A 26,852-nucleotide genomic window follows, 5' to 3' on the forward strand; every position below is an offset into this window, starting at 1 on the left:
ATGCTGCAGGGAGTAAGGGAGATGGTGACAAGGAAGTGGCCTTTAGATGATTAGTGGTCAGGGGAGGGCAGGGTCACATATCATATCACCTTACCAGCGGTGCCAAGCCTGTGCAAGCAAGGTGGCAGGGCAGCCTCCGATGCTGACTCCTCTGTCATGGTCCTGAGCTGTGGGGTCCAACTGCTACTGATATAGGGTAAGATCCTATTAATCTCCATATCAATGCATGCACGGCTATGATTATACTATTATTACAGAGGGATAGTGGGGAGATCAAAAAATGTTTAAAAAAAAAAAAGTGGGATCTTGTAAAATTGCTCCTGTAAGGGTCCATATAAGAAGCACCCATTCCAATTTCATAGGCAAGGTGCAAGCTGCCCTATGTGCTGGATTTTATACTGTATATGGCACAAGTTGCAGAATGCTGCAGGCACAGGGCTCCTTTGCTCCCACCGCCCTCTGGTGCTTCAGACTCTTACATCCCAAATCATGTGCTATCCATGATAGGTGCCGTGGGTTCCATTTAGTGAGAGGGTGAGAGTGTGCTGGTGCCGAGACTGCACCATGGGCATTCAGTATGGAGCTTTCCCACTATTGTTCTCTGCCAGATGGAAGTAGTGGACTAAATGCCCCATATACCATAGCTGATCAGTCTGTGCAGTGTGGTCAAACATAGGCATGGTGACATTCTATCATCCAGTTCACTGCAGTTTGCTTGAGATTGGCCAAACTGCCCGGTCAACACTGTTATGGGCTATATATAATCCTGCAAGAAACAGGGGTGCTGCTACTGTGTGCCAAGGTGAGAATCTTGCCTCAGGCGGCAGTGCCCCACATGTTGCCAGAGGAAGCAAAAAGCCACTCCTGGTAACTGTAAGAGCCCAGATTTTGGTTATTAAACTGGAAACTCAGCTCTTGTAGTGCAGAGAGTGCAATACACTGGTGATGCAGCCCCCACTTCAACCCACTCTGACTTTGAATTTCATTGGGGAGTCCTCCTTGGGCAGGCTGGGGCCCACATGGTCCGGTCTATTTATTGCCTGGCATTAGGTACTGTGAGGGACATAGGTCGGTCAGTGTGGATAAAGTGTTATTATTAGCCATTTTATTCTAGTGTTGCCATGCTGCCATAATATGCCTGTTCTACCGTACCCTTCCTACCTGCTGCTTTGTGAAGGGATCTATTATGCCCTGGGCAGCTAGCCCTATGTGCAGCCATTAATGACAGCTCTGACTATGTTTCTCAGGCATAGACTATATATGCATGCTTTATAGGTTAGTGATACACACCCCTGGCACATTGAGAAAAGGAACTTGTTTGAAAGGTATTCAGCTTGTAACTGGACTTCTTCTCTTCCCTCAGTCTAGACTGCATTGGAACCACAGAAACTATGGAAGTGCCCCTTTAAAGTATCTGGATTACCAGCGATAACCGCCATATTGTTACTATGGTTACACAGGTAAAAAAAAACACCAGCACTAAATGGATAGGTTTGTTATTTAAAATGCTGAATAGTGCTATGGATTGCTAGCTAGGTGGTATAGATAAATGCCCCAAAGGCTGTGGTGGGAATATTGGGAGTAACAGTTCAGCAGCATTTGGAGTGGCCAAATTAGTGCATTAAACCATTTGGTCCAGGGATACTGACTGGTCCCTGTATGAGGGACAGTTAGCAGAGTGTTTGAATTGACAGTGGAAGGGGCAGTAAACAAGATCCCAGATGTTACTATTAGGCATTAGTATGCCTAAAGGTGGCCACACACGTAGCGATTTTCGATCTTTCGTACGACTGATGGTTCCCACCCTCCATAGACGTTCAGGGCTGAATTGTCAGATATGGAGGTAGAAACAATAGGATTTCTACCTCCTTCTGCCGATTCAGCCCTGAAGGTGGATTTTGCTCGGGTGCCATTAAAATCTTTTCCAAAGCCTTTTGCGACACGACGAGTCGCCATACACGCACCGAATACCGTGTAAAATGAGGTTTCATACAATATCATCTGTGCGTGTATGGCCAGCTTAACACCTACTGATAACGGTATGAATGTCCATACTACATTCAACCAATAAGCATAGCTAGTCAGTCAGAACTCAGTAAAATGAATCTGTGTAAAGACACCTTTAGGCCAATAGCATGCAGGGGGTACCTAAGGGGTCATTTTACAAGTAGAATTCAAAGTGCAAAAAAAAAAAACACACAATCTGCCATTTTTTTCACACTTTGCACACTGAGCTCTGCTCTTACAGAATGGCTGTGTGCTGCTCTGGAGGACAGAGACCTGCAACTAGCCACTTTCATAGAGCACTGCTTCCATTGGGCAGCGCTGTGTCCAAGAGGGACAGGCAGGGGGAGTACAAAGGCATCTCTACTCCTATCCCCTACCCATCCCCTACTTGCTGGCCATTGAGACACACAGGCAGGAGGTGAAGGCTGCATTGGGCCCTTGTCCTTACTGCCAGCTCAGGCCCGAACTGGCGATCGGTGGATTCTGGCAAAAGCCAAAGGGGCTTTGGTGAGATGCCATTGACAGTCACTTTTTATTGTTTGGGCCTCTCTGTAACTGATATGCCAGGGCCTATTTTAAATCCTAGTCCAGACCTTCCCCTGCCCTATGGCAGCCAGTAAGGACAGATGTGCCTCCTGACACTGTGCTTTGCGTCTCACACAGGATTTTCAATTTGGCGCAGCATTCCCCTAGGCACAAGTGCTTGGTAAGTGAGCAATAAGGTACTGACACTTGTGACGCTTAGCACTTGCACCCAGTTAAACTGTAGACTACTCCTCTAATACATTGCTAATACTGAGATTTCCAGTGCTATGGTTGAGCGGCAAAACTACTCAGTGCCATGTTTCTGAATGACAATGACCTGAGCGCCAAGTGTAGGAGCAGCGTACAGGCTGTTACCTTTAAAGTCAGCGTAAAGGCAGATCCCAGCGTTTGCCACACATCCATTAAGCTGGAAATGACACGAGCAGCAAAACGTTCAGTCTCTGTCCCGGCTCATTAGCCTTGCACAGCCTGCAGGTGTGAGTCCCCTAAGCAACCTGAGTCAACAGAGTCCTACGCTGAAACCAATCTGAGCTACACACCTGCCACCAACTAGGGAATGGCCCGTAGGAGTCAATGCATGCTTTCTATTTAAAGGAACAGTAACACTAAAAAATGAAAGAGCTTTAAAGTAATAAAAATATAATGCACTGTTGCCCTGCACTGGTAAAACTGGTATGTTTGCTACAGTAACACTATAATAATAATAATAATATATATAATAAGCTGCTGTGTAGCCACGGGGGCAGCCATTCAAGATGGAAAAAAGGAGAAAAGGCACAGGTTACATAGCAGATAACAGATAAGTTCTGTAGAATACAATAGTGTTTTATCTGTTATCTTCTATGTGCCTGTGCCTTTTCCCCTTTGAATGGCTGCCTCCATGGCTACATAGCAGCTTATTTATATAAATTATAGTAGACTTTCTCAAGTAAACACACAACTTTTACCAGTGCAGGGCAGCAGCACATTATATTTTAGTTACTTTTATACACTTTCATTTTTGGGTGTTACTGTTCCTTTAAAGGGGAACACAACTTAAGCTCTTTGTAACGTAAACATAATTTCAAACAATTAAAAAATGCACAGTCTTTTCATGATTTGTAATGTAATAATAGGGTTTGGAACAGTTCCCTAAGCCCCGCCCCCTGTTCCCCTGCTGGTCTGGCTGGCTACTTTGTGACTCAAATAAACTGTAACAGTAGCGCCTGTCCCTCAGCCTTCAGCCTGCATCCTCCCAATCCCACAATTCCCTGCACACGTGATGTCAGTAAGGAACATCCCAGTGCAATGCATTGTGGGTTATGTAGTTCCTGCATGCTGTCTGTAAGCATTGAGTTGGCGATATTGGATTCAACCAATTGTTTGGCCTTCTAGTCTGATTTGTGGCCAGATATCTGTTGGGTTGACCCTTCTGAGGGCCCCATATACAGGCTGATAAGCTGCCGACACACAGACTGTTGGCCACTTTTATTTGCCTGTGTGTGACCACCTTAAGGGTGAAGACACATGGAGCTACTTAGTAGCAGCTAATTGTCACAGCTACTAAACGCCAGAAAATCCCCTGCCATAGGCAATACTGAGAATTGCCTCTACTAAAACACACATAGAGACAATTATCAGTGATCAGCATTGTCTATTGCTGTAGCTTTGACAAGTAGCTGCTACTAGTAGCTCTGTGTGTCTTCACCCTAAAGGCCCCCATACATGGGCCGACTATAGCTGCCGATATTGGTCCCTTGGACCGATTCGGCAGCTAATCGGCCCATGTATGGGCAGAACAGAGTGGCCTGACCGACCGATATCTGGCCTGAAATTGGTCAGATCTCGATCGGCCAGGTTAGAAAATCCAGTTGGACCGGGGACCGCATCGGCTCGTTGATGCGGTCCCCGAACCGACTACCCCATAACCACAAATGTAATCCGATCGTTTGGCCCCAGGGCCAAACGATCGGATTATTTTTTTTTTCAAGTTACGTAGGTGGGGATATCGGGTGAAGATCCGCTAGCTTGGCGACATCGCCAAGCGAGCGGATCTTATAGTGTATGGGCACCTTTAGACTCACTCTTGTCTGGTAAATGCTAAAGCCAACCTAACTTCATAATTTAAAGAAAGTACACAGTCTGGTACGGTAAGTCTGCCCTATACAGTGGGGAAATTATTTCAACGTTTGTTATGAGATCACATTGAGGATTATAGGTTGGAGAATACTATCTTAGGTGTTTACTGGTTTCTATGATAAAGCATGTTGGACGTTTGGACGAGGTGAGGAGGAAATTGATATGTTAGATTGTGCAAAGGTTGGGATACAGTGCTACATAAGCATTTACTGCATAAACTATGGGAACTCTATATGCACAGTGATATTAGAGAATTGGCCGAGGGATTATGTACACTGTACAGCGAGTAGCTGTCAGCAGTGTATTGAGTGGCTGTCAGCAATGTGTCCTTTAATTGGGCTACAGTTACAAGTGGTGTACTATAGGGTTCTGCATAGGTGACAGTTTTATACAGTATGTCAGTGCAGAGGTAATGTAGATATGCTTTGCCACCTGGCTGGTATATGAATAGTTAACAACCTTAGCTGCTTTGATCTTCTGATTGGGATCTACTGGTATATTGCAATCTACCTTTTGGGCACCCTCGGACTATAAACATTGGCTAAGTGGGTTGTATTTTCCACTGTTGTACTCTTTGTACCCCTTAGGGTTTGTACACCTGTGCCCGGAGCAATACCTAGGTGCCATTAATACGCTAAAGTAATCACTGCAAATTAATACCCTAAAGTAATCACTGCAAATGACAGCAAAGAAGTCCCTGAGCGATAGCTGGCTCCTAATATCATGTTTTTATTTCATCCCACAGGCTGAAATTGTAACTGAAGCTGTTGATGCTAATGGAGATGAAGAGACTCAGGGTAAGTCTCAGTTTGAGCAGCTAACTATCATAATACATTAATGCCCAGGGCAATAACTCTCTAGTGCAGCCTTCCCAGGGCCCTATTTTATGTTAGGGCAACTGGGACATGGAGCTACTTAGTAGCATCTACTCAACATCAGAAAATCCCCTGCCATAGACAATACTGAGAATTGTCTCTGTTAAACACACGTAGAGACAATTATTAGTAAATGATCAGTATTGTCTATTTTTGCAGCTGTGACAAGTAGCTGCTACTAAAAGCTCTGTGTGTCTTCACCCTTAGCAGTCCTTTGACTATATATTATCCTTGCATGGCTAGAATTTGAAGTGTAATTGTTCTGTAAATACAGCTCTTATATCTCCATCTTTTTATTCTACAGAAGACGCCTGCAAGCCTGAGGATCATGCTATAGCTCAAAACACACCTCCTGACTCGAATAGCAAAAAGAATATTCGTCCAACAGCTGAGAAGCAAAAACATGATGGTAGGGAGACAAATATCACCATCCAGATGCTTTTTCCTGGAAAGTTTTTAAGCCTACCTTTAAACTATTCTCCCTCAGGGACCATATCAGCTCAGTCCTAGGTCTGACTGCACCTATGTCTGCCGTTTTAATTTGTTTGGCCCTAGGGCCAAAGAATCAAATTAGCCCAATATTGGCCACCTTAGATTGGCATAGCGAGAGAAGATCTGCTCTTTAGTGACCTCGCCAAATGAGCAGACCGCAACATGTATGGCCACCTTTACAACTTTTATATATGTAACAGAATAGATAGGCCTGTATAGGTCTGAGTATATATAAAGGTTGGGAGTAATTTGGAGGCGTTTTGCACCCTGCCCTGAACATAGAGGACTGGCTGCATGTCTCTTATCTTTTAAACAAAGCACAGGGACCTGCATTTGCCCATTAATAGTAATCATGAGGGGCTAGGAGGGGTTGTTAAGCAGGCATCCCTCCCCTGCCCACTGCCCCTTCCACCAATCCCACTCAACTTTTTTGTGTTACATTTCTCATAAATGTATTGTATAAAAATTGATTGACAGACTGATCTACATAGTTGCAGCTTTGTAGTTAGAAGTTAGAGCCCAACTTAATGCTTTACTGTTTAAGGTTCTAGGTTATAGATTAGAGCTGATGGTCTGCGCTCCTTGTAGGGAGTATTACACAGGAGATACACAGAACCATTGCTTTGTATGGCATTGGTGTTATTACATGGTGAGTTTGGCTATACTCACCACTCACTCACTTTTTTGTCCTTTAACAGTTTCAACTACTGAACGTCATGCACGGAAAATGGCCCATCATACAGCAGTCAACCCAGATCGCCTGAAACATGCCAAAGCCCTGGTAGAGAAAGCAATAAAGGTGTGTTATATACGTTACCGATTGTAATGAATACATATTCTTTGTTTCTTGCCAAAGCTTGTAGGTCAGTAGGTAGATATATAAAGAACATATCATTATTGTATCACAATCGCCTGGGCTCCATTGCCCAAAAAATATTAACTATGATAGTAAAAATAACATATTGTTGAAGTATTTAGCAACTGTTATTTTTAGCCAGAAGTGATACCTTGTGGCCCTCATCTGTTGTTTAATTAGGGCTCCCAACATCCCATCAACAGCCATCTAGTGCAAAAGGAGTGCTGTGGGACCATTGCCCTGGGCCTACCAGCAGGGGCGATTCTGGACATATCGCTGCCTGAGGCGGCTCCTGGATGCCGCCTCCCCCCCCCCGCTCCCCATCGCTTACCTTCTGAGCGCAGGAGCCGGTCCGGGGGCGGTGAGATCGCTAGTGCAGAGAGCGCAATTGCACTCTCTGCACTAGAGGAGCCGAATTTCCGGTTTAAAAACCGGAAATTCGGCTCTTAAAGTTACCAGGAGCGGCTTTTTGCTGCCCCTGGTAACTGGGGCGCTTCTGCCGCCTGAGGCGAGTTTCTCAACTCGCCTAATGGCAGAAGCGCCCCTGCCTACCAGTGACTTAAACCCGCCCTTTCTATATATCCTAGTTTGCACAAAAGTGCCAGGCATGTCTTGACCATGAAGTCAACCAGCTTCCATTTAATACAGAAGTTTTGTCCCTTAGGGGGATTCCAAAGCAGTGAGGCCTTGTCTAAAATGTGGTCAAGATAAGTTTGGGTTGCATAACAATTTTCTGTGACTGCAATAGTTGATGGATCCCTACCCTGTTATATAATCCAAGGAGGACCCATAATGGCCCACAATGACAGCTCAAAACCAACATGGCTGAAAGAATAAGTTCCATTTTTAAATGGCCAAGCCAAAGCTCAGGGCTAAACCTATAGAAATGTTAAAGTGCAATTTAAAAAAACCCAAATACATTGAGGTCCAGAAACCCCTAAAACCTCGGGGGAAATAATAGTAATACATGGTCTTAAGTTTGCTACTTGTCTAGTAACCCATAGCAACCAATCAGCAGGTAGCATTTACCCCAATGTGTTACCAGCTGTCTCCCTTTAAAGAATGGGTACGGTTCCTTATGTGCGTGACTGATCACTGATCACAGGAAGGGTTTGGTTGCAGCTCGTTAATATTGCAGCTTAAGGTAGGGCAGTAGGTTACTGGAGCTGATAGGATCATGCCTGTTTCACATAAAACTTTAGATATGGGCTGAAAGCAAATAAGTCAAATAATAAAATAAAACAAGCACAAAGCAATGTTATTCTCAAAGTCTATTTATCGTTAGCACCAATGTAAAAAGGAAAAATAACACCAAATAATATATAAATGATTCATTTGACTTGACATACCATTTACATTTAATCTGCTGGTGTAAAATGTCTTTCTTTAAAGCAGAAGCCCTGATTTTCTTTTAATTGCAGTTTGCGCTCAGCTAAGCTGTGTTCAGCCATATATTATTAATGCAAAGCCCCCACCTGTTGTGTTCAGTGCAGCCTTATATAATACACCTCCATTAACTACTCCCAAAATCCCAACCGGAAATATGTATTTTTAACTACAAATACAATGTTTTCTAAAACGGTGCATACTGAGCAAACATTATGGGCAGTGGCGTAACGATTGCAAAAAACCTAAGCCTACCTGCCCCCCAATGCCCCCCCCACCCGTGACTGTGCCCAATTTGATGCGCAATGAAATTTTTTTACTCGCGGCGATTTTTTCCACTGCAAATTTTCACAGAAGTTTCGCTAAACAATTTGCCAATGGCGAAATGAGGAAATTCACTGCGAATCCATGCCTTGCGAAAAAATTCACTCATCACTAGTCCTCAAACCCAACACAAAGGCAAGAAGCCCCATGTAGGCTTGTGTATGTGGGAATCTTCAGATTCAGTCTCTTCATCTGTCCCTTTCCCCAGCAAAAAAAAATCTTCGCTATCCATGGCCCTTACCCTGTGATCCGGAGCTGCCTGCGGAGCAGGGGATGGGTGGAGAAGAAGTTCCCCAAGAGCGGCAAAGCTAAGCAGAAAAAGGAGAAGGCTTCAGATGAGGACATGGAGGACGATGATGGAGATGGGAGCAGCAACGATGATGATGATGGTAATTAAAACTGGAAATGATCATGCATGTGGATTTATAGACATCACAGCATGAATGGCACTCAGTATGATTCATATACTGTAACAATGGTCAGGGCTGGAAATAGGGGTAGGCAGAAGAGGCAGCTGCCTGGGGCGCAACGATTGAGGGGCGTCAGGCAGGAGCCTCTTCTGCCTACCCCTAGTGCTACTTTGTCATTGCCTCCACCGCTTGTCATTAGCGGCGGAGGCAATGACCGATCTAATCGCCCCGCCCCCCCTGCACAACCTCCTGTGCTTTGGCGCGCATGCGCAGTTGGGGGGGGGGGTGGGAAGGTTGGCGGAGTTGGCTGACCGGGTTGCTAGGGCACCCGGTCGGCTTGGCCCGCCCCTGACAATGGTATCTAGTTTACCGTATAGCATATAGATTTTATTTGCACAATTCCAGGTTATGCATGGAGTTCCAACTGCACTTGGGTCCTGCTGTCTTAGGCTTCTCCAAAATATAGAACTTGCACTGCAGGAGAAGTATGAAAGCCTATACACAAGTCTATACAAACCTATATACAAGCCTGTATAGATGCAGATGGGTGGGGAAGGGTGTGGGAATAAAGAGCTGAGGGTCACTGGGCTTTGGGGCACATAAGCCTTGAGCAATGCACCTGCTTCTTATAAGCCAGTAGCTTTATTTTTTAGACAAAATAATAGAACATATTTTCAAAAGATTTGGTATATGTTGAATCTATGGGTATATTGTTAGTTGTGGTAAATCTTAGTGCTTAGGCAGCCATGGTAGGCATATTCAAATCTAAGCATTTTTTTTTTAAAGTTCCATTTTCCAGTGCATTAAATTGACATGACCCCAGGGGTTGGTTCGATGCAGCACTGTGTATTTGGCAGACACATAAGAAACCACGAAAGAAGGTGCCCAGGTGCCTATTTTTGGCCCAGGAATCAATCCACTAGATGAGTCTGAACTGGCCTATCAGGAAAAGATATGCTTTTTATGAGAACTTCTCCAAAGAAGCTGACTTTTCAGCGGATATCTAGCTTCACCAATTCCCTATTTCCAGAAGGCAACAAGGCTTCATTTTATAATTTGGTCAGTAACAGATTACATTGGCACAAAGGGCCCGTCAGGATCACCTTGAGTTAGAATTCCAAACAAAATGATCTTGCCCATCCCACCTTGTGTCTTATGCCCCCCTTTCCTTTTAGATTGTAAGCTCTATTGAGCAGGGCCCACTTTACCTATTGCATTGGGTATCTGTTGTAGTTTTGTATTTAGTCTGTTCACTCTATACATTTATTGCACTGCACTGCAGAATATTTCTATGCTTTAGAAATACATATTTGCATCAATAGTAATGCTAATAATAATAATACATACTCATTTTGCTTTCTGGCCCTGAATGTATTCACTGCATAATGCATTCCAGGGAGCCAGTCTTGGTAACTACTGTTATAATGGCCCAGCATAACCCACTATATTTCATTACACAGGCGAGAATAGCGATGAAGAGGAAAATGGTGATCCTGATGGGACCTGTGATCTCATGGTAAATCCAAATCTTGTTCATTCAAGAGAAGAAAATGAGACCGTTCCTTTTTCCTTTTGCTGTAGCCTTGAGTCCTTTTTTAATTTTTGATTTTCCGTATTATATTCACTTTCCCTTTCCCAATTTTTCCCCTTCTGTTCCGCTTCTTTATCTTTCATGTCCTCAGGTGTAACTCACCTTCATTCTACTGTTGGGTTATCTTGCTTGTCCCTTTTCTCTTATTGGCCTTTATTTATTTTTTTCTCAGCTTTTCCCTATAAACATGCACATTTGGAGCGGGAAAGTATTCCCTTGGCCAAGGCATCAGCACACAGTACCAACATGGTGACTTAGTCACATACAGGATAAACTCCACTTGGGTAATCTTTGCACATTGTCCCATTTTTGTCTCATAAATGAGGCTTAAATCCCAGCAGGTGGAGTCTGCCAAGGTATGGGTATCTGTACTGATGTATTGTCAGTCATTGGATTCTAATTCAAGGGTTGGGTTCAATTCTGATGCTGGCTTCTTGTAAAGGTAAATAATTCTGCAAGTTGGGGTGTTTGGTGGGTCCAAGCTTCACCAAGACTACACATGGGCAATGTGACAGCCTGGCACCAATTTACCCAGCCCAGATCCACCCAAATTCTTTTTAGCATAAGCCCTGCCCTCCAGCCTGCCCACTCCCTGTCAGGACTCCAGCCATTACCTATCCCAACTAGGTCCCTGTAGAATGTACCTTTGCCTTTAGCCATTAACCTTTTTTCACCTTCAAGTAAATTCCTCTAATAAAACTGACAATAACTGATCTCCCTTAGTGGATACATTTTTCACATATGCACATATTAGCATTGCAGCATGGTACAGTATGAAAGGAGTCTTTATATTCTCCTGGTGTCTGAATGGGTTTTTCCTATGGGTGCTCCAGTTGGCTCCCACACTCCAAAACATTAAGGCAGGTTAACAATCTCTGTAAATTGTTATAGAGATAATGGCTGATAAATAAAATAACTAGCAATAGCTTGGATGTCACCCTGTGTAAAGCAAACAGATATAATGTACCCACATATCAGTATAACTAACCCCCCAGCATGACTGTATTTTTTCTATTTAGTCAAGGCTTTTACGCAATGAAGACCCCAACTTTTTCTGGACAACAAAACGCGATGCCGTAGATTGTCGCTTCCTGAAAAAGGATCAGATGCTGAACCATTATGCCAAGGCTGGGTCATTCACAACCAAAGTGAGTCGTCCCTGTGTATCCAGACAGGATCACAGGAACCATCCTTTTATTGGTTGCTATGCATGCCTTAACCCTGAAGGGGCTGATTCTCAGCCTGTGGATAAACACAGACCAAAATCAGCCAAACAACTACACAGGATCCTGTGTCTGCTCGAAAAGGCGCTGCGTTGGCCCTGGTACAGACACATTAAGGGGATTTCAGCATGAAAATGCATTCTCACAGGTTTCTTTGCCAAGTCCGCTCCGTGTGTCTGCATTAAGGCAATACAGGGCATTTTGGTGCAGACACAAGAGCCAGTGCAGGCCAGTGGTTTAGCTTATTCAGCCCCCTGTGGCTGTATCCTTCTTGTGGCTGACCAGTTTAGATTATTGAAATACAGGATTATATTGACTTAGAAGTGACAGTGAAAAAGTGATCTGGGAAAGTAAATAAGAGATCTGTATGTATGTAAGCAGGAATCACGGGGCCCCTCAAAACAAAATTTTCTGCCACCCTCCTCCCATGCCCCAGCCCCCCAGTGGCCCCTCCCCAGTGACCCCTCCCATCAGTACAAAGGAAACACAGACATTGGTAGCCAGGGCCCCTTAAAACATTGGTGGCCAGGGGTTACGTTTTGCGTTGGTGCCAGGGCAGGGACACCCTGCTCCAGCTCCCCCCCTACATCCTCCTGCTCCCCCCTGCGTCCTCCAGCTCCCCACCAGCATCCTCCAGCTCCCCCCCAGCTTCCTCCTGTGGCTCACCCCAGCATCCTCCAGCCTTCCCCCAGCATCCTCCTGCTTCCTCCGGCTCCATCCTCTGGCTGTGTCCTCTGGCTATTTCCCCTGGCTCCCCACCTCATCCTCACTTTTATAAGGTTGCGCCCTGTGCGTACTGGCATCACACGTACACAAGGGGTGCAACCAATCGAATTACCCACTGACCACCAATGACAGGGCACGTACCGTATATACTCGAGTATAAGCCGATCCGAATATAAGCCGAGGTACCTAATTTTACCTAAGATAACTGGAAAAACGTATTGACTCGAGTATAAGCCTAGGGTGGGAAATGCAGCAGCTACTGCTAAGTTTCAATAATCAAAATAAATACCAATAAAATTACATTAAATGAGTGGGTTATGTGTTTTTAAATATTTATTTAAACAGTAAACTAGCTCTAGTGGAGAAGAGGGTCAACAAAAACAATATGGTATCAATAATGATACCTTAAGAGTGCTACCCCTTTAGCTCAATCAGCAACCCAGCTAAAACACAAAGAGTTAAAATCCTTCAAAACTATATATAGATTATATAGAATATAAAGTGCAATGTCTAGTACAGAATGGGACAGGTGAGGATGGTAGATAAAGATGAATTTGGGAGCGGGCCAGGGCACTGGAGGGTCTGGTTGCGGGTGGCCTAATTTGCACACAAAGGACAGAGGGTGCTAGTCTGGAGGGACCCGACTCGAGTATAAGCCGAGGGTGACTTTTTCAGCACATTTTGGGTGCTGAAAAACTAGGCTTATACTCGAGTATATACAGTAATTGTTTTAAGGGGGCCCGAGCTAAAAAACTGTATCACGGCCGGGCCCCCTTTAAAGCGAGAATCGTCCAGGCCCAGGACAACTGCCCCCTCTGTGCCTCCCTGATGGTGGCCCTGTATGTAAGAGGTAAAAGTGTGGGCATTTGGCTGGCACATAGAACATTTCCACATTTATCTCCATGGATTCCCCTTAGGTCTTCCTTGCACTAAATGGAATGGGTTAGGGGTGCAGTTAGGTGAAAGCGCTAGGTGGATATTATATATATAGCACTCCCCATAGGCCTATCACTTTTTTGTCTTTTGTGGGCCCACTGCCCCACTATGAATAGCACACAGGACACAATTACAGTGGAATATTGAGAACAAATGGCACATTGTGGTGATTATAAATAGTCATTTGGTTCCCTGTACTAAATGATTCCTTTAATGTGTTGCCTTTCTGTTAGGTGGGCTTGTGCCTCAATCTAAGGAACCTGCACTGGTTTGATGACGCTGATCCTGATTCCTTTTTCCCACGTTGCTACCGACTGGGGGCAGAAGATGAGAAGCAGTCGTTCAAAGGTAGGGAGTCATAGAAATGTAGAACAGTACTGTCTCACCTTTCCTATGCAAGCTAGGGAAACCCTCCGCTCAGTCATCTCTCTTATAGGACTGAAACCAGTAGCAACTTTTAGCTATATTTATCATATACACACTGCTCTAGTCAATTACCCTCATCATTATCTTTTATTGTCTGGGGATCAAAAATTGCTTTTGTATTTTGCAGATAAACAAGTGTTAAAGGGAATGAGTATACCTGTGTTCATTGTAAGCCAGATAAACAGAGACTGTGTAATGTAAAGGGAGTGTATAAATGAGCCCTGCTCATTATAAGGGGGTTTAACCTAGAGTGGTAAAGTGTTTTACTGGAGACAAACAAAGGCTTTGTAGGATTATATCGGTGTATGTATGGCCAGCTTTAAGGTGGCCATACACGTTAAGATTCGCTCGCTTGGCGAGGTTGCCAAGCAAGCAGATCTTCTCCTGATATCCCCACCTACGGGCGAATTTAAGCTAATTTGGTCGTTTGGCCCTGGGGTCAAACGATCGAATTATAACAACGGCAATGGGCACAGTTGGTTCAAGGACCACATTAACGAGCCGATGCGGTCCCCGATCCGATTAAATTTTTTAACCTGCCCGATCGATATCTGCCTGATTTCAGGCCCGTCGTTCCTGCCCCTACACGGGCCGATAAGCTGCCCAATCGAGTTAAGGGACCGATATCGGCAGCTACAATCGGCCCATGTATGGGGGCCTTTAGATTTGAATGGTCACCTACAAGTTAAAAAACAAACAAAAGCAAAGATCTGCTATGGGCAACAGCACCAGTGATTGTCTCCTGTGTTGATAAGTACACCCCTAAATGTAAAATGAAAATACTTTCAATTTTATTATTCAGCTCTGTACATGAAACCAATATATAGTTATCATTACAAGAATACATAGAATGTTTTCAGGTCACTATTTCACTTCTTATTGGTCCCATGTTAAGTACAGGTGTATATTGCCCCCTTTGTATATAACACAGTTGCTCCATGTCTATATTTGTCATTGGAGGACAATGTTAAAATGTACATGGTCTCACAGCACAATAGAATATTCTCAAAGATTTACCTTGATTTAGAGGATTTCTGGCACACGGCTGCCCGAAGTATTCTGAAACGAGTCGCAAACAGACGCGATATCTGCTCCCCTGCTGCGACCGGAGGAGCTAAAGCTAGCCACAGAGAGCCGGGTGCGAACAATGGGGCCCAACTATTAGGTAAGTAGATAAATATATTCAGATTAACTGCTTATTTCCTTTTAAGACTCAAAAATCGTTAGTTTCTGTTTGCGGATAAGGCACTAAGAGAATGGCTGTTGGAAGGAGTATTTCTGGCTTAGGCCCCTCTTGGAAGATAAACCTTTAGCTCATAACAAGGTTACAGAAGTAGGCAGAGCAGGCCAATGTAAAACGGTGCCCAAGGCAAGCCCTCGGTGTGGTCATCCTGCTCCCCTCCCTGCAGTTCAGCATCTCTCCCTCAACGAACTATGGATATAGGGCCCTGTTGGAACTATGGATATAGGGCCCTGTTGGAACTAAGGATATAGGGCCCTGTTGGAACTATGGATATAGGGCCCTGTTGGAACTATGGATATAGGGCCCTGTTGGAACTATGGATATAGGGCCCTGTTGGAACTATGGATATAGGGCCCTGTTGGAACTATGGATATAGGGCCCTGTTGGAACTAAGGATATAGGGCCCTGTTGGAACTAAGGATATAGGGCCCTGTTGGAACTATGGATATAGGGCCCTGTTGGAACTAAGGATATAGGGCCCTGTTGGAACTATGGATATAGGGCCCTGTTGGAACTATGGATATAGGGCCCTGTTGGAACTAAGGATATAGGGCCCTGTTGGAACTATGGATATAGGGCCCTGTTGGAACTATGGATATAGGGCCCTGTTGGAACTATGGATATAGGGCCCTGTTGGAACTAAGGATATAGGGCCCTGTTGGAAATAAGGATATAGGGCCCTGTTGGAACTATGGATATAGGGCCCTGTTGGAACTATGGATATAGGGCCCTGTTGGAACTAAGGATATAGGGCCCTGTTGGAACTATTGATATAGGGCCCTGTTGGAACTAAGGATATAGGGCCCTGTTGGAAATAAGGATATAGGGCCCTGTTGGAACTATGGATATAGGGCCCTGTTGGAACTATGGATATAGGGCCCTGTTGGAACTAAGGATATAGGGCCCTGTTGGAACTAATGATATAGGGCCCTGTTGGAACTAAGGATATAGGGCCCTGTTGGAAATAAGGATATAGGGCCCTGTTGGAACTAAGGATATAGGGCCCTGTTGGAACTAAGGATATAGGGCCCTGTTGGAACTATTGATATAGGGCCCTGTTGGAACTAATGATATAGGGCCCTGTTGGAAATAATGATATAGGGCCCTGTTGGAACTAAGGATATAGGGCCCTGTTGGAAATAAGGATATAGGGCCCTGTTGGAACTAAGGATATAGGGCCCTGTTGGAACTAAGGATATAGGGCCCTGTTGGAACTATTGATATAGGGCCCTGTTGGAACTAATGATATAGGGCCCTGTTGGAACTATTGATATAGGGCCCTGTTGGAACTAATGATATAGGGCCCTGTTGGAACTATTGATATAGGGCCCTGTTGGAAATAATGATATAGGGCCCTGTTGGAAATAAGGATATAGGGCCCTGTTGGAACTATTGATATAGGGCCCTGTTGGAAATAAGGATATAGGGCCCTGTTGGAAATAAGGATATAGGGCCCTGTTGGAACTATGGATATAGGGCCCTGTTGGAACTATTGATATAGGGCCCTGTTGGAAATAAGGATATAGGGCCCTGTTGGAAATAAGGATATAGGGCCCTGTTGGAACTAAGGATATAGGGCCCTGTTGGAACTATTGATATAGGGCCCTGTTGGAACTAATGATATAGGGCCCTGTTGGAACTATTGATATAGGGCCCTGTTGGAACTAATGATATAGGGCCCTGTTGGAACTATTGATATAGGGCCCTGTTGGAAATAATGATATAGGGCCCTGTTGGAAATAAGGATATAGGGCCCTGTTGGAACTATTGATATAGGGCCCTGTTGGAAATAAGGATATAGGGCCCTGTTGGAAATAAGGATATAGGGCCCTGTTGGAACTATTGATATAGGGCCCTGTTGGAAATAAGGATATAGGGCCCTGTTGGAACTAAGGATATAGGGCCCTGTTGGAACTAAGAATATAGGGCCCTGTTGGAAATAAGGATATAGGGCCCTGTTGGAACTATGGATATAGGGCCCTGTTGGAACTATTGATATAGGGCCCTGTTGGAAATAAGGATATAGGGCCCTGTTGGAACTATGGATATAGGGCCCTGTTGGAACTATTGATATAGGGCCCTGTTGGAAATAAGGATATAGGGCCCTGTTGGAACTAAGGATATAGGGCCCTGTTGGAAATAAGGATATAGGGCCCTGTTGGAACTAAGGATATAGGGCCCTGTTGGAAATAAGGATATAGGGCCCTGTTGGAACTAAGGATATAGGGCCCTGTTGGAAATAAGGATATAGGGCCCTGTTGGAACTAAGGATATAGGGCCCTGTTGGAACTAAGGATATAGGGCCCTGTTGGAAATAAGGATATAGGGCCCTGTTGGAAATAAGGATATAGGGCCCTGTTGGAACTAAGGATATAGGGCCCTGTTGGAAATAAGGATATAGGGCCCTGTTGGAAATAAGGATATAGGGCCCTGTTGGAACTATGGATATAGGGCCCTGTTGGAACTATTGATATAGGGCCCTGTTGGAAATAAGGATATAGGGCCCTGTTGGAAATAAGGATATAGGGCCCTGTTGGAACTAAGGATATAGGGCCCTGTTGGAACTATGGATATAGGGCCCTGTTGGAACTATGGATATAGGGCCCTGTTGGAACTATGGATATAGGGCCCTGTTGGAACTATGGATATAGGGCCCTGTTGGAACTATGGATATAGGGCCCTGTTGGAACTAAGGATATAGGGCCCTGTTGGAACTAAGGATATAGGGCCCTGTTGGAACTAAGGATATAGGACCCTGTTGAAACTAATAAATAGTCATCACCAATGTCACTCAATTTGACTTTTACACTAAGCATCCAGGTGTATGTAGAAGAGCAAATAGGCATTAAACCCATATCTCCCCCAATTGGCTTACAGGCTAAGGATATTGGGGCTAGTAATAAGCTGGTTGGCCTGAAACCCGCCAACATCTAAAAAAGATTTGTGGGCAGTTTTAGGCCAAACTCCTCCTTACGCCCTCCCTACCAACAACCTTGCCTATATTTTTAGGCACGTACCTGGGTCACCCCACCACCTTGGTGACATCAGATATAGGGAGGGTTGGAGACGCGTCTATAAATACAGGTGGATTGCTGGGTTGGGTGGCGGTTGGGAAGGGGTGAGTTAGAGTGCGGTGGGGGTCAAGCTGCACATCACCGACTGTGGCCTATATAAATTCCATCAAACTCTGCTTCCGTATTTTCCTTTCCTGTGTTCAGTCCATGGTTTGTTCCGTTTTCTGTCACTCTAATTCAGATTCCTCTCCGGTAGCTAAAAGGGGGAGCCGAAAGCGCGCAGAAAGCGTCCCAGTTCAGATCATTCTGACTGCCCTCGAGGCCTGTGAGAGGTACCTGAACAGCTTGGAACACAATGACATAGACATGGAGACAGAGGCTACTCCGGCCATGACAGATACTCAGTGGGAAGAATTCCTGCATGGCTACTATCAGGTCATACAGTAAGTCATGTGAAATAGAACCTATCCTTGGAATATTTCATCTTTATTCATGCAGCCACTGTACAATGTTTATTTCTTTGTAAGAACACATCCATCTATTGCAAGAAAAATAAAAACAAGGCCACACCCCTCACATGTCACATGGGCTGATTTGCTCAGATCTATTTATTATCTTAAATGCTGATTGGTGCTGCACACAACTGGCACCCATGTCGATCATGTTAAGCCAATGATATCATAAACCCGTCCTACCCTGTTTCTCACCCTGACTGTTCACTGCAATTCCTATTGCATGGACATCTGATTGGCTAGATAGAGAAATCCAAACAAACGGTGCAATGAGAGAGTATGCCTTGGGTCCCCAGCATTCACAGAGCTCCTTGGTGATAAATGTAGGAACATTTTATATGATTCTTAGTTTTTTCAGCGTATACTTAAGGGTGAAGACACACAGAGCTACTAGTAGCAGCTACTTGTCACGGATACTAAAATAGACAATGCTGATCATTTACTGATAATTGTCTCTACGTGTGTTTTAGCAGAGGCAATTCTCAGTATTGTCTATGGCAGGGGATTTTCTGGCATTTAGTAGCCATGAAAAAGTAGCTGCTACTAGTAGCTCAATGTGTCTTCACCCTAAGCGCTCTGGCACACGAGGAGATTTGTCGCCGGCGATTTTTAAAAGAGAGATTTGGCGACAAGGCGAGCGACAAGACGCCAATGCTAAATCAACGGAAATCGCCAGTGTCAAAATATACGAGGCTACTTCAAATCACTGCTGTTTCAAATCGCACACAGACCCTTTTCTGAGCGACTTGAGTAAAGATGTGGGAGGGGTAACTGTTGTAGCAGATTGCTTGGAGCTCAACTCGCATGAAATCTCTTCGTGGGTATTGTCGTGGCGACTTGTCACCAAAGCGCCAGGGGGAAAAAACACAGGCGACAAATCTCCTCATGTGCCAGAGCCCTAAGGGTTGTCCAATCTGCTGAGTTCCAGATTTTGTGAACCTTTATCTCCCATCATTGTACCAACAGCCAAATTCTGTTAAGGGGATGCTATAGTTCTGCAATAGCAGGAGTGGGGTCAGGGACATATTTGTTCCCTTTAAATATAAACTTTATAGCTCTCACTGTGAAAAACGCTTTTTTTGACAAGATGAAACTTTCTTCCATTCTCAAAGGATCCCCTTGTGTTCTCTGGAAGCATCTACTTGTTAATAAGGCTTTGGCCATTGTATGGTGCCCATATATAGTGTTTTCATTTTCCTTAAGCCTCTTCTCCAGTGTAAATAATCCCAGCTATGACAGTCTTTCTTCATATCTGAGCCAGGAACTCATTACAAATATGTTCTCTTCCTCCGCCCGCATCTTCTCACAGTGATGGTGCCACCATAGAGCACTCAGAATACTACGTAGACCAGTGCAGTGAAGTTCTGCATAAACTGGAGGCAGTGAACCCACAGCTGGACATTGAAGGCGGACGGAACATCTGGATAGTAAAACCAGGAGCCAAATCCAGAGGAAGGGGTAAGAGAACTGTTGAGTTGGCATCACAAAAAGTAAATTGCTGCTAGTAAGGATGCTCCATTTCTAAATATGATCCACCAGCAAGGTGCCAGTGGCACACATACAGCACTTTACAATATATTTAGAGATGGGGCAACACAATTCCTAATGCTTTAGGGTGCCATATACTGATATGCCCAGACTTTCCAGGCAGTAGACAGACACATCACACATGAAGACCACAGGTGTTTGGACTGCACTATGCCTACTATACCCTTAAAAAGATTGGCTGGATTTTGTTTAGTACTTCTGTTTAAAACATAAAGGTACCTGTCCCTGGTATGAAGACTTTATTTAATTGTTATATGTGGCTGACCATGCCTCCGCTGATCTCATACCACCCCTCCGGACTGCCAGCCCACATCCCCTTCTGGCTACAGATAATAGAACTATAGGAGGGCTGAGGCAGGTGAAGATGAAGGTTATGGCCAGCCTGAACCAGTAGTACCTTCATGAAAACACAAAATAAATATTCATGAAGCACTTAATAATTCTTTTGGAAAAATCCAAGGGTAAATAAGGATACTATAAGGGCTCATATAAGTTTCACCTAAAAGCTGGCCATACACCCACCGATGATATCGTACGAAACTTCGTTTCATACTATATTCGGTGCGTGTATGGCAACTCGGCAAGGCAACCGATATCGCAAAAGGCTGCGGATATCGGTCGACTCGCCGATCCGGGCGGGTTAAAAGATTTTGATCAGGCGCCATTGAAAGTGCCTGAGCAAAATCTATCTTCAGGGCTGAATCGGCAGAAGGAGGTAGAAATTCTATTGTTTCTACCTCCATATCTGACGATTCAGCCGTGAATGTCTGTGGAGGGTGGGACAGATCGAAAATCGCCACGTGTGTGGCCACCTTAACTCTAATTACATCTTCACAGGTATAATCTGCATGGATCGCCTGGAGGAGATTTTAAAGCTTGTGGACTGCGACCCAATGATTGTCAAAGATGGAAAGTGGGTGGTGCAGAAGTACATTGAGAGGCCACTCCTAATCTTTGGAACCAAATTTGATGTGCGCCAGTGGTTCCTGGTAACCGATTGGAACCCTCTAACCATCTGGTTCTACAAGGAATGTTACGTCCGTTTTTCATCACAGCCCTTCTCCTTGGAAAACCTTGACACGTAGGTAGTGGGTGCAGTATCTGGCTTGCTATTCCCATTATATATAATTCCAGGGCTGCCATCAGAAAGGATGGGGCCCATACTACTTAGTTAGCAGGACCCTCGTCTCCAGTTATTAATCCACTGCCCTTATAAATAAAAGTAGAATGGAGTTTGGGTTCATGGTGACGAAGGAAGATAAAGTCAACATTAGAGGGGAAAGTCAGTACTGCTGTACGGGGGACCAGGGGGGCCAAAATGCAATGATTCTTGCAGCATCAGTCCCTCATTCTCCCAGATAGGCAAAGCAATAAAGAGGCCCAATGTGCCGGACAAAGGGGGCACTAACTAATCAGTAAAAAGTCAGGTATAAGAGTTACAAAAAACACAAGGGGTTGTCCAATGTTGGATTTCTGTAACAAAATGGAAATATCAGGCGCATAAAAACTGGATCTTATTTGATTTTCCAGCTCCATACACCTGTGCAACAACTCCATACAGAAGCACTATGAGAATTCCCAGAGCCGTCATCCACTGGTGCCTACGGATAACATGTGGTCTAGCAGACAGCTACAAGTGCACCTCCACAAGCTGGGGGCACCCCACGCCTGGGAAGCGGTGATTGTGCCGGGCATGAAGGCAGCCATAATCCATGCCATGCAGAGTGCCCAGGATATAGTCGAGTACAGGAAAAGCAGTTTTGAGCTGTATGGTGCTGATTTCATGTTTGGGGAGAATTTCCATCCCTGGCTGATCGAGATCAATGCCAGTCCCACAATGGCAGCGTCAACAACAGTGACCAGCAGACTCTGTGCCGAAGTCCAAGAAGACACCCTACGTATCGTTCTAGACAGGAAACTAGACCGGAACTGTGATATAGGAGCATTTGAGCTCATATATAAACAGGTAGGTGAAAGGAACAAATTTGAAAAAAGTCAATGATTGGTTGCTATGGGTTAAGCTGGCCATACACGTGGCGATGTGACGATGTTTCGTGCGACCATCGGTCGCACGAAACATCGTCAGATCCGCCACACACCATTCAGGGCTGAATCGGCAGGTAAGGAGGTAGAAACAATAGGATTTCTACCTCCTTCTGCCGATTCAGCGCTGAAGGGAGAATTTTGGTCAGACGCCTTCTATGCCGATCAAAATTTTCAAACTGGTCCGATCGGCGCAGCTTCCTGCGATATCGGTCGACTCGCCGACATACCATACACGCACCGAATATCGTACGAAACGAGGTTTCGTACGATATTATCGTTGCGTGTATGGCCACCTTTACTTGTAAATGACCCCAGTGAAGCATCAGATGTTCCCCCTTCCAGACTAGAATGCTGCAGTCTTAACGGACTGGTACACCCCCCCACAAAAACAGCCTCTTGGAAATCTTTAAATACTTGCCACTCTCATTGTTAAAAGGTTAATAGTGAGGCTGCAGCATCCCCTACTCCTCTTCTAACTTACTTGGCCCCCTCCCTTGGGAATTTACTTTTGCCGTTGGCTACTGAGCATGCTCAGTTCTTCTCAGCTCCGATTACTTAACACACCCTCCAGTCTAGCAGCCAATGAAGAGATGGGAATGCTTGTTCCCATAAAAACTCAGCTCTAGCTATCTGCTTCTATTTTTACTTCTAACCTCTTCTCCTGAGCTCAGCTTACCCTTTACAGTGCTAAATCCAAGCAGAACGTTTTATCATTCAGTTCTGCCTGTGTAAGCCTGAACTTTACACTGAATATGGACACTGGAGAACAGAGAGGACAGATGCAGTACAAATGGTGTGGTTTGGTGAGATGTGCCCAACATGATTTAGATGTCTTTAAAGGGGTATTTAACTTTTGAATTAACTTTATATAATATAATAATAATATATAATAAAATGTTGAGGGTGATATTCCGAGACAATGTGCAATTGGCCTTCCTTGTTTATTATTTGTAGCTTTTTAAATTATTTAGCTCTTCATGTAGCAGCTCTCTAGTTTGGAATTTCGGCTGTTATTTGGTTGCTAGGGTCCAAATTACCCTAGCAACCAGCCATTGATTTGAATAAGAGACTGGAATATGACTAGGAGAGGGCCTGAATAGAAAGTTAAGTAATAAAAAAGTAACAATCTAGTATAAATAAATCTAAAGCAAGTGGACTTGTTAAGTAATCATTGAAGACGTTTCACTACTCATCCGAGCAGCTTCTTCAGGTCAACTCAAATAAAACAATAAAAAAGTAGCCTTACAGTTTTTTGACTACTTGGGTCTTTGACCCCCATTTGAAAGCTGGAAGGAGGCTGAAGAAGGTAAATAATTAAAAAAAAGCTATAAAAAAGAAAAAATGAAGACAAGTTGAAAAGTTGCTTAGAATTATCCATTCTATAACATACTAAAAATGTACCCCTATAAAGCAGTAATACATTATACAATGTTTAAGTACAATGATATCATACTGATCATTGCTGCCATACTGCTTTACAGCTATTCTATTTACTCTTTACAGTGTGCAGTCGACATCCCTCAGTACCTGGGAATAAATCTGTTAGTGGAAGGATCAATGGTCAAAAAACCCCGTCAGCTACAGCAACCCAACCCCAATGGGGCCTTCAATTTCTCCATCGTCCAAAGTAACAAGAGGTCTGTCTCACTGTTAAACGCTAAGACCTCCGGTTCAAACCCAGGCGTCGGCAGCCAGGACTCGGTTAAGGTGGCTGTCCCAACCCGTACGGCTCCTGCGGTAATGGGCAATGATTTCTGGACTTCTAGAACCCACGGCACAATCGGCAGGGCAAAGACAACAGCAGCTGGCAAAGAGAATAAGGCGGCGGAGGGGGGGCAGAGAAATTCAGTGATGGTGGAACTTGTTAGACTTCCCAGCAAGCGAGCGCTGGAACAAAGCAAAGAAGGAACCAACCCGAGGCAACGCCTTTTTCCTGCGCCTAAATCCTGCACATTGGAAAAGCCAATCAGAGTGAGGCAGCCAATAAGGCTCAAGAATGGCGGGTTTGTGGACCTGAAATTTACAAGCTTGGACTCTGGCCAAGTGCAGCTCCTAAGGAATATGAAAACAGGTAAAAAGCTACAAGAGCTACTTTTTATTACTATTTTTTTCTATTCAGGCTTCTCCTATTTGTATTCCAGTTTTTCAGTGTCTGGTTGCTAGGGTATTAAGGACCCTAGCAACCAGATAGCTGCTGAGAGTCCAGACTGGAAAGCTGCTAAACAAAAAGCTTAATAACTCAAAAGACACAAATAATAAAAAATGAAAGCCAATTGTAAATTAACTCAGAATATCACTCTCTACACAAGGTTAACAACCCCTTTAAATACTAATACCCAGCATTCCTTGCTAACCAACTGGTCGTAAAGTACAGGCCACTGCAGATTAGGCAGGTAAGTGGCAGCAAAGTGGCATTGGCACCGTTCCCTTATAGTCAGGACTGTATTTTGGGTCTGTGTCGCCCAAAGCACCAGACCTAGAAGCACCCCCAACCCCAGACCACCATCTCAAGTACAGCAGACAGGGGAATTATAGTTGTTTTTTTCTATATTATATTATATTATATATATATATATATATATATATATATATATATATATAGGCACCCTATAAAGCTATCACACCCTTGGCACAGGCCTTTGGGTGCCTATATATTCGTATATATAAATATGGCCCTGCTCTTGGTACCCCACCTGGCATCTCATATTTTATATTGTTCTGCTTATAATAATCATTCATACTAAAATGTTGTGTGTTGTTTTGTATTTACAGGGATGACAGATCCTAATAAGATGCCCTGTTTATTTTGTAAGGGTCCCTCGTCTCTGACCGGCCTGCATGCAATGTGCTCCTGTTCTAGGGCTGGGAAACAGGCCGCTAAACCCACTTGCCTCAAACTATCCAAGAGAATTATTATTGGCAAGTTTCATGGCAGCTCTGCTGCGCTCTCTGCTCGGGGAACAGCAATCCTCACCTCCCTCTTGCCCTGAAAACAACCCAGTGCAGGAAAGGATCACTGAACATGGCACCTTCCCCTATAAACCAGTCCCGACACAGTGGGGCTTGCACTATAAGTTCCCTTTCACTCAAAAAGTCACTTTTATCAGGAGCAAATTACCCTGCCAGTAAGTTACTGGAGAGCAGGCAAAAACCAAAGGGGAACCCACCCAGACATGGGGAGACTGAACCACCTCCGATAACACCCTGATCAGAACTGAACCATGCAGAACAGCAGTGCCAGCCACTGAGACACCCACAGAGCTACTGGAACCAGTGTTTACCTTCTCCTAAACTGCCACTCATTGCAAGAGAGAATTCATTGCGACAAAATGCTAAAGAAGATTAGAAAAAAATATATATTACTAAATACTGTGAAGCCATGAATACACTGTGAATACACCTTACTAAGGGTGCTCAGGGATGTCACTTTCACTTGACCCATAATAACCCACAGGCAATATGAATAATGACTAGCCCCTGGAAAATAGGTACCCCCATATCCACAGACAGCTCCTTGGGGATTGTTATTAAAGCTCATCTGTATCACAAGCAGAGTAGCATTGGGTTTGCCCTCCTTTGGCTGCGTTAAAATGCTCATTCTCCTAAACTGTTATTCCATATGGCAATAGGACTGTTAAAAAGCTCACCAATACCACGTGGGGACTTGGTGTATAAAATATTACGTACTGTCAATATGAATGAATGTTGTTACAACAGCGCTACCTGCTGGTCAGGAAGTTGTCAGGAGAAAGAAAGAGGGCTTGTCTGATGTTCTACTGGTTAGAAAGACATCAGAAATCTCAGCTAACTTTTTCTACGACTTTCCTAACCAGAATAACATCAGACCAACCTTCTTTCTTTCTCCTGACAACTTCCTCGACTGGATCACAGTCAGAAACTGACCAGCAGGTGGCGCTGTTGTAACAAAATTCATTAATATTGACAGTACACATTTCCCTTAATATCCACCATAAGAAAATTAATGTAAATTGCAAAAATGCTTAGAACAGCACTCTCATCAATTTTACATTAATGTATCTTAATGGTCTATATATGCAATCCATACTAAAGTTTCAGAGGATCCCATTCAGGTGTTATAAAGAAGAAGGAAGTTTTATTATACATTATGTAGGGCCCACCAAAGAGTTATGCGTTTCATGCACACAGCACTAAATGAAGATGAAGTGCCTATGATTGGCTGTATTCTGCGCTTTCTATCTAGCCTATGTTTGAGTGCTGTTTGTATAGAACATGCTTCACACTATGGCATGTCCTACATTTTTTAAAAATAAAGCTTATTTCTGACCTATGGTCATTCAACCAATGGGATCCCGGCATGAGGACCCTGGAATAGCAATATAGGAGTGCCTAACAAACCGGTATTGCCTTTTGTTCATCCAGGTTACCTAATGTTCATATTGACTCATGCCAGGCACACCAGCAATCAGCCAATGAGCATTTCTCTATTTACCCTATGACTTTTTTCACTACAAACTCTTTGAGGTGCCAAAAACATTTCTAACATATAAAATGGATATATCATTACTGATGCTTCAGCCTACTGGGTCTTTGC

General features: G+C 44.2%; 1 protein-coding gene across 4 annotated transcripts; it reads left to right on the forward strand.

Moving 5' to 3' along the window:
- LOC100158544 (uncharacterized) lies at positions 1 to 26,603 on the forward strand. Of its 4 annotated transcripts, none has more exons than XM_012960647.3 (16): positions 1 to 196; positions 1,364 to 1,460; positions 5,417 to 5,468; positions 5,851 to 5,955; positions 6,737 to 6,837; positions 8,813 to 8,993; positions 10,475 to 10,530; positions 11,625 to 11,753; positions 13,724 to 13,838; positions 14,944 to 15,081; positions 18,415 to 18,616; positions 19,995 to 20,143; positions 21,071 to 21,314; positions 21,764 to 22,199; positions 23,783 to 24,350; positions 25,052 to 26,603. In XM_012960647.3, exons 2-16 carry the CDS (start codon positions 1,449 to 1,451, stop codon positions 25,267 to 25,269), a joined length of 2,706 nt encoding a protein of 901 aa, XP_012816101.1. In that variant the 5' UTR covers positions 1 to 196; positions 1,364 to 1,448; the 3' UTR covers positions 25,270 to 26,603.
- The last annotated feature ends 249 nt before the right edge of the window (positions 26,604 to 26,852 follow it).

Source organism: Xenopus tropicalis, chromosome 4 (genome assembly GCF_000004195.4).
Source record: "Xenopus tropicalis strain Nigerian chromosome 4, UCB_Xtro_10.0, whole genome shotgun sequence".
Taxonomy (NCBI): domain Eukaryota; kingdom Metazoa; phylum Chordata; class Amphibia; order Anura; family Pipidae; genus Xenopus; species Xenopus tropicalis.

What these genes read in the sequence shown, in the direction of transcription:
- LOC100158544 (XM_012960647.3), top strand. An exon ending in TGAGAAGCAGTCGTTCAAAG is followed by an intron (nt 13,839 to 14,943) that starts GTAGGGAGTCAT and finishes ACCTTGATTTAG; the next exon opens with AGGATTTCTGGCACACGGCT. An exon ending in AGCCAAATCCAGAGGAAGGG is followed by an intron (nt 20,144 to 21,070) that starts GTAAGAGAACTG and finishes ACATCTTCACAG; the next exon opens with GTATAATCTGCATGGATCGC.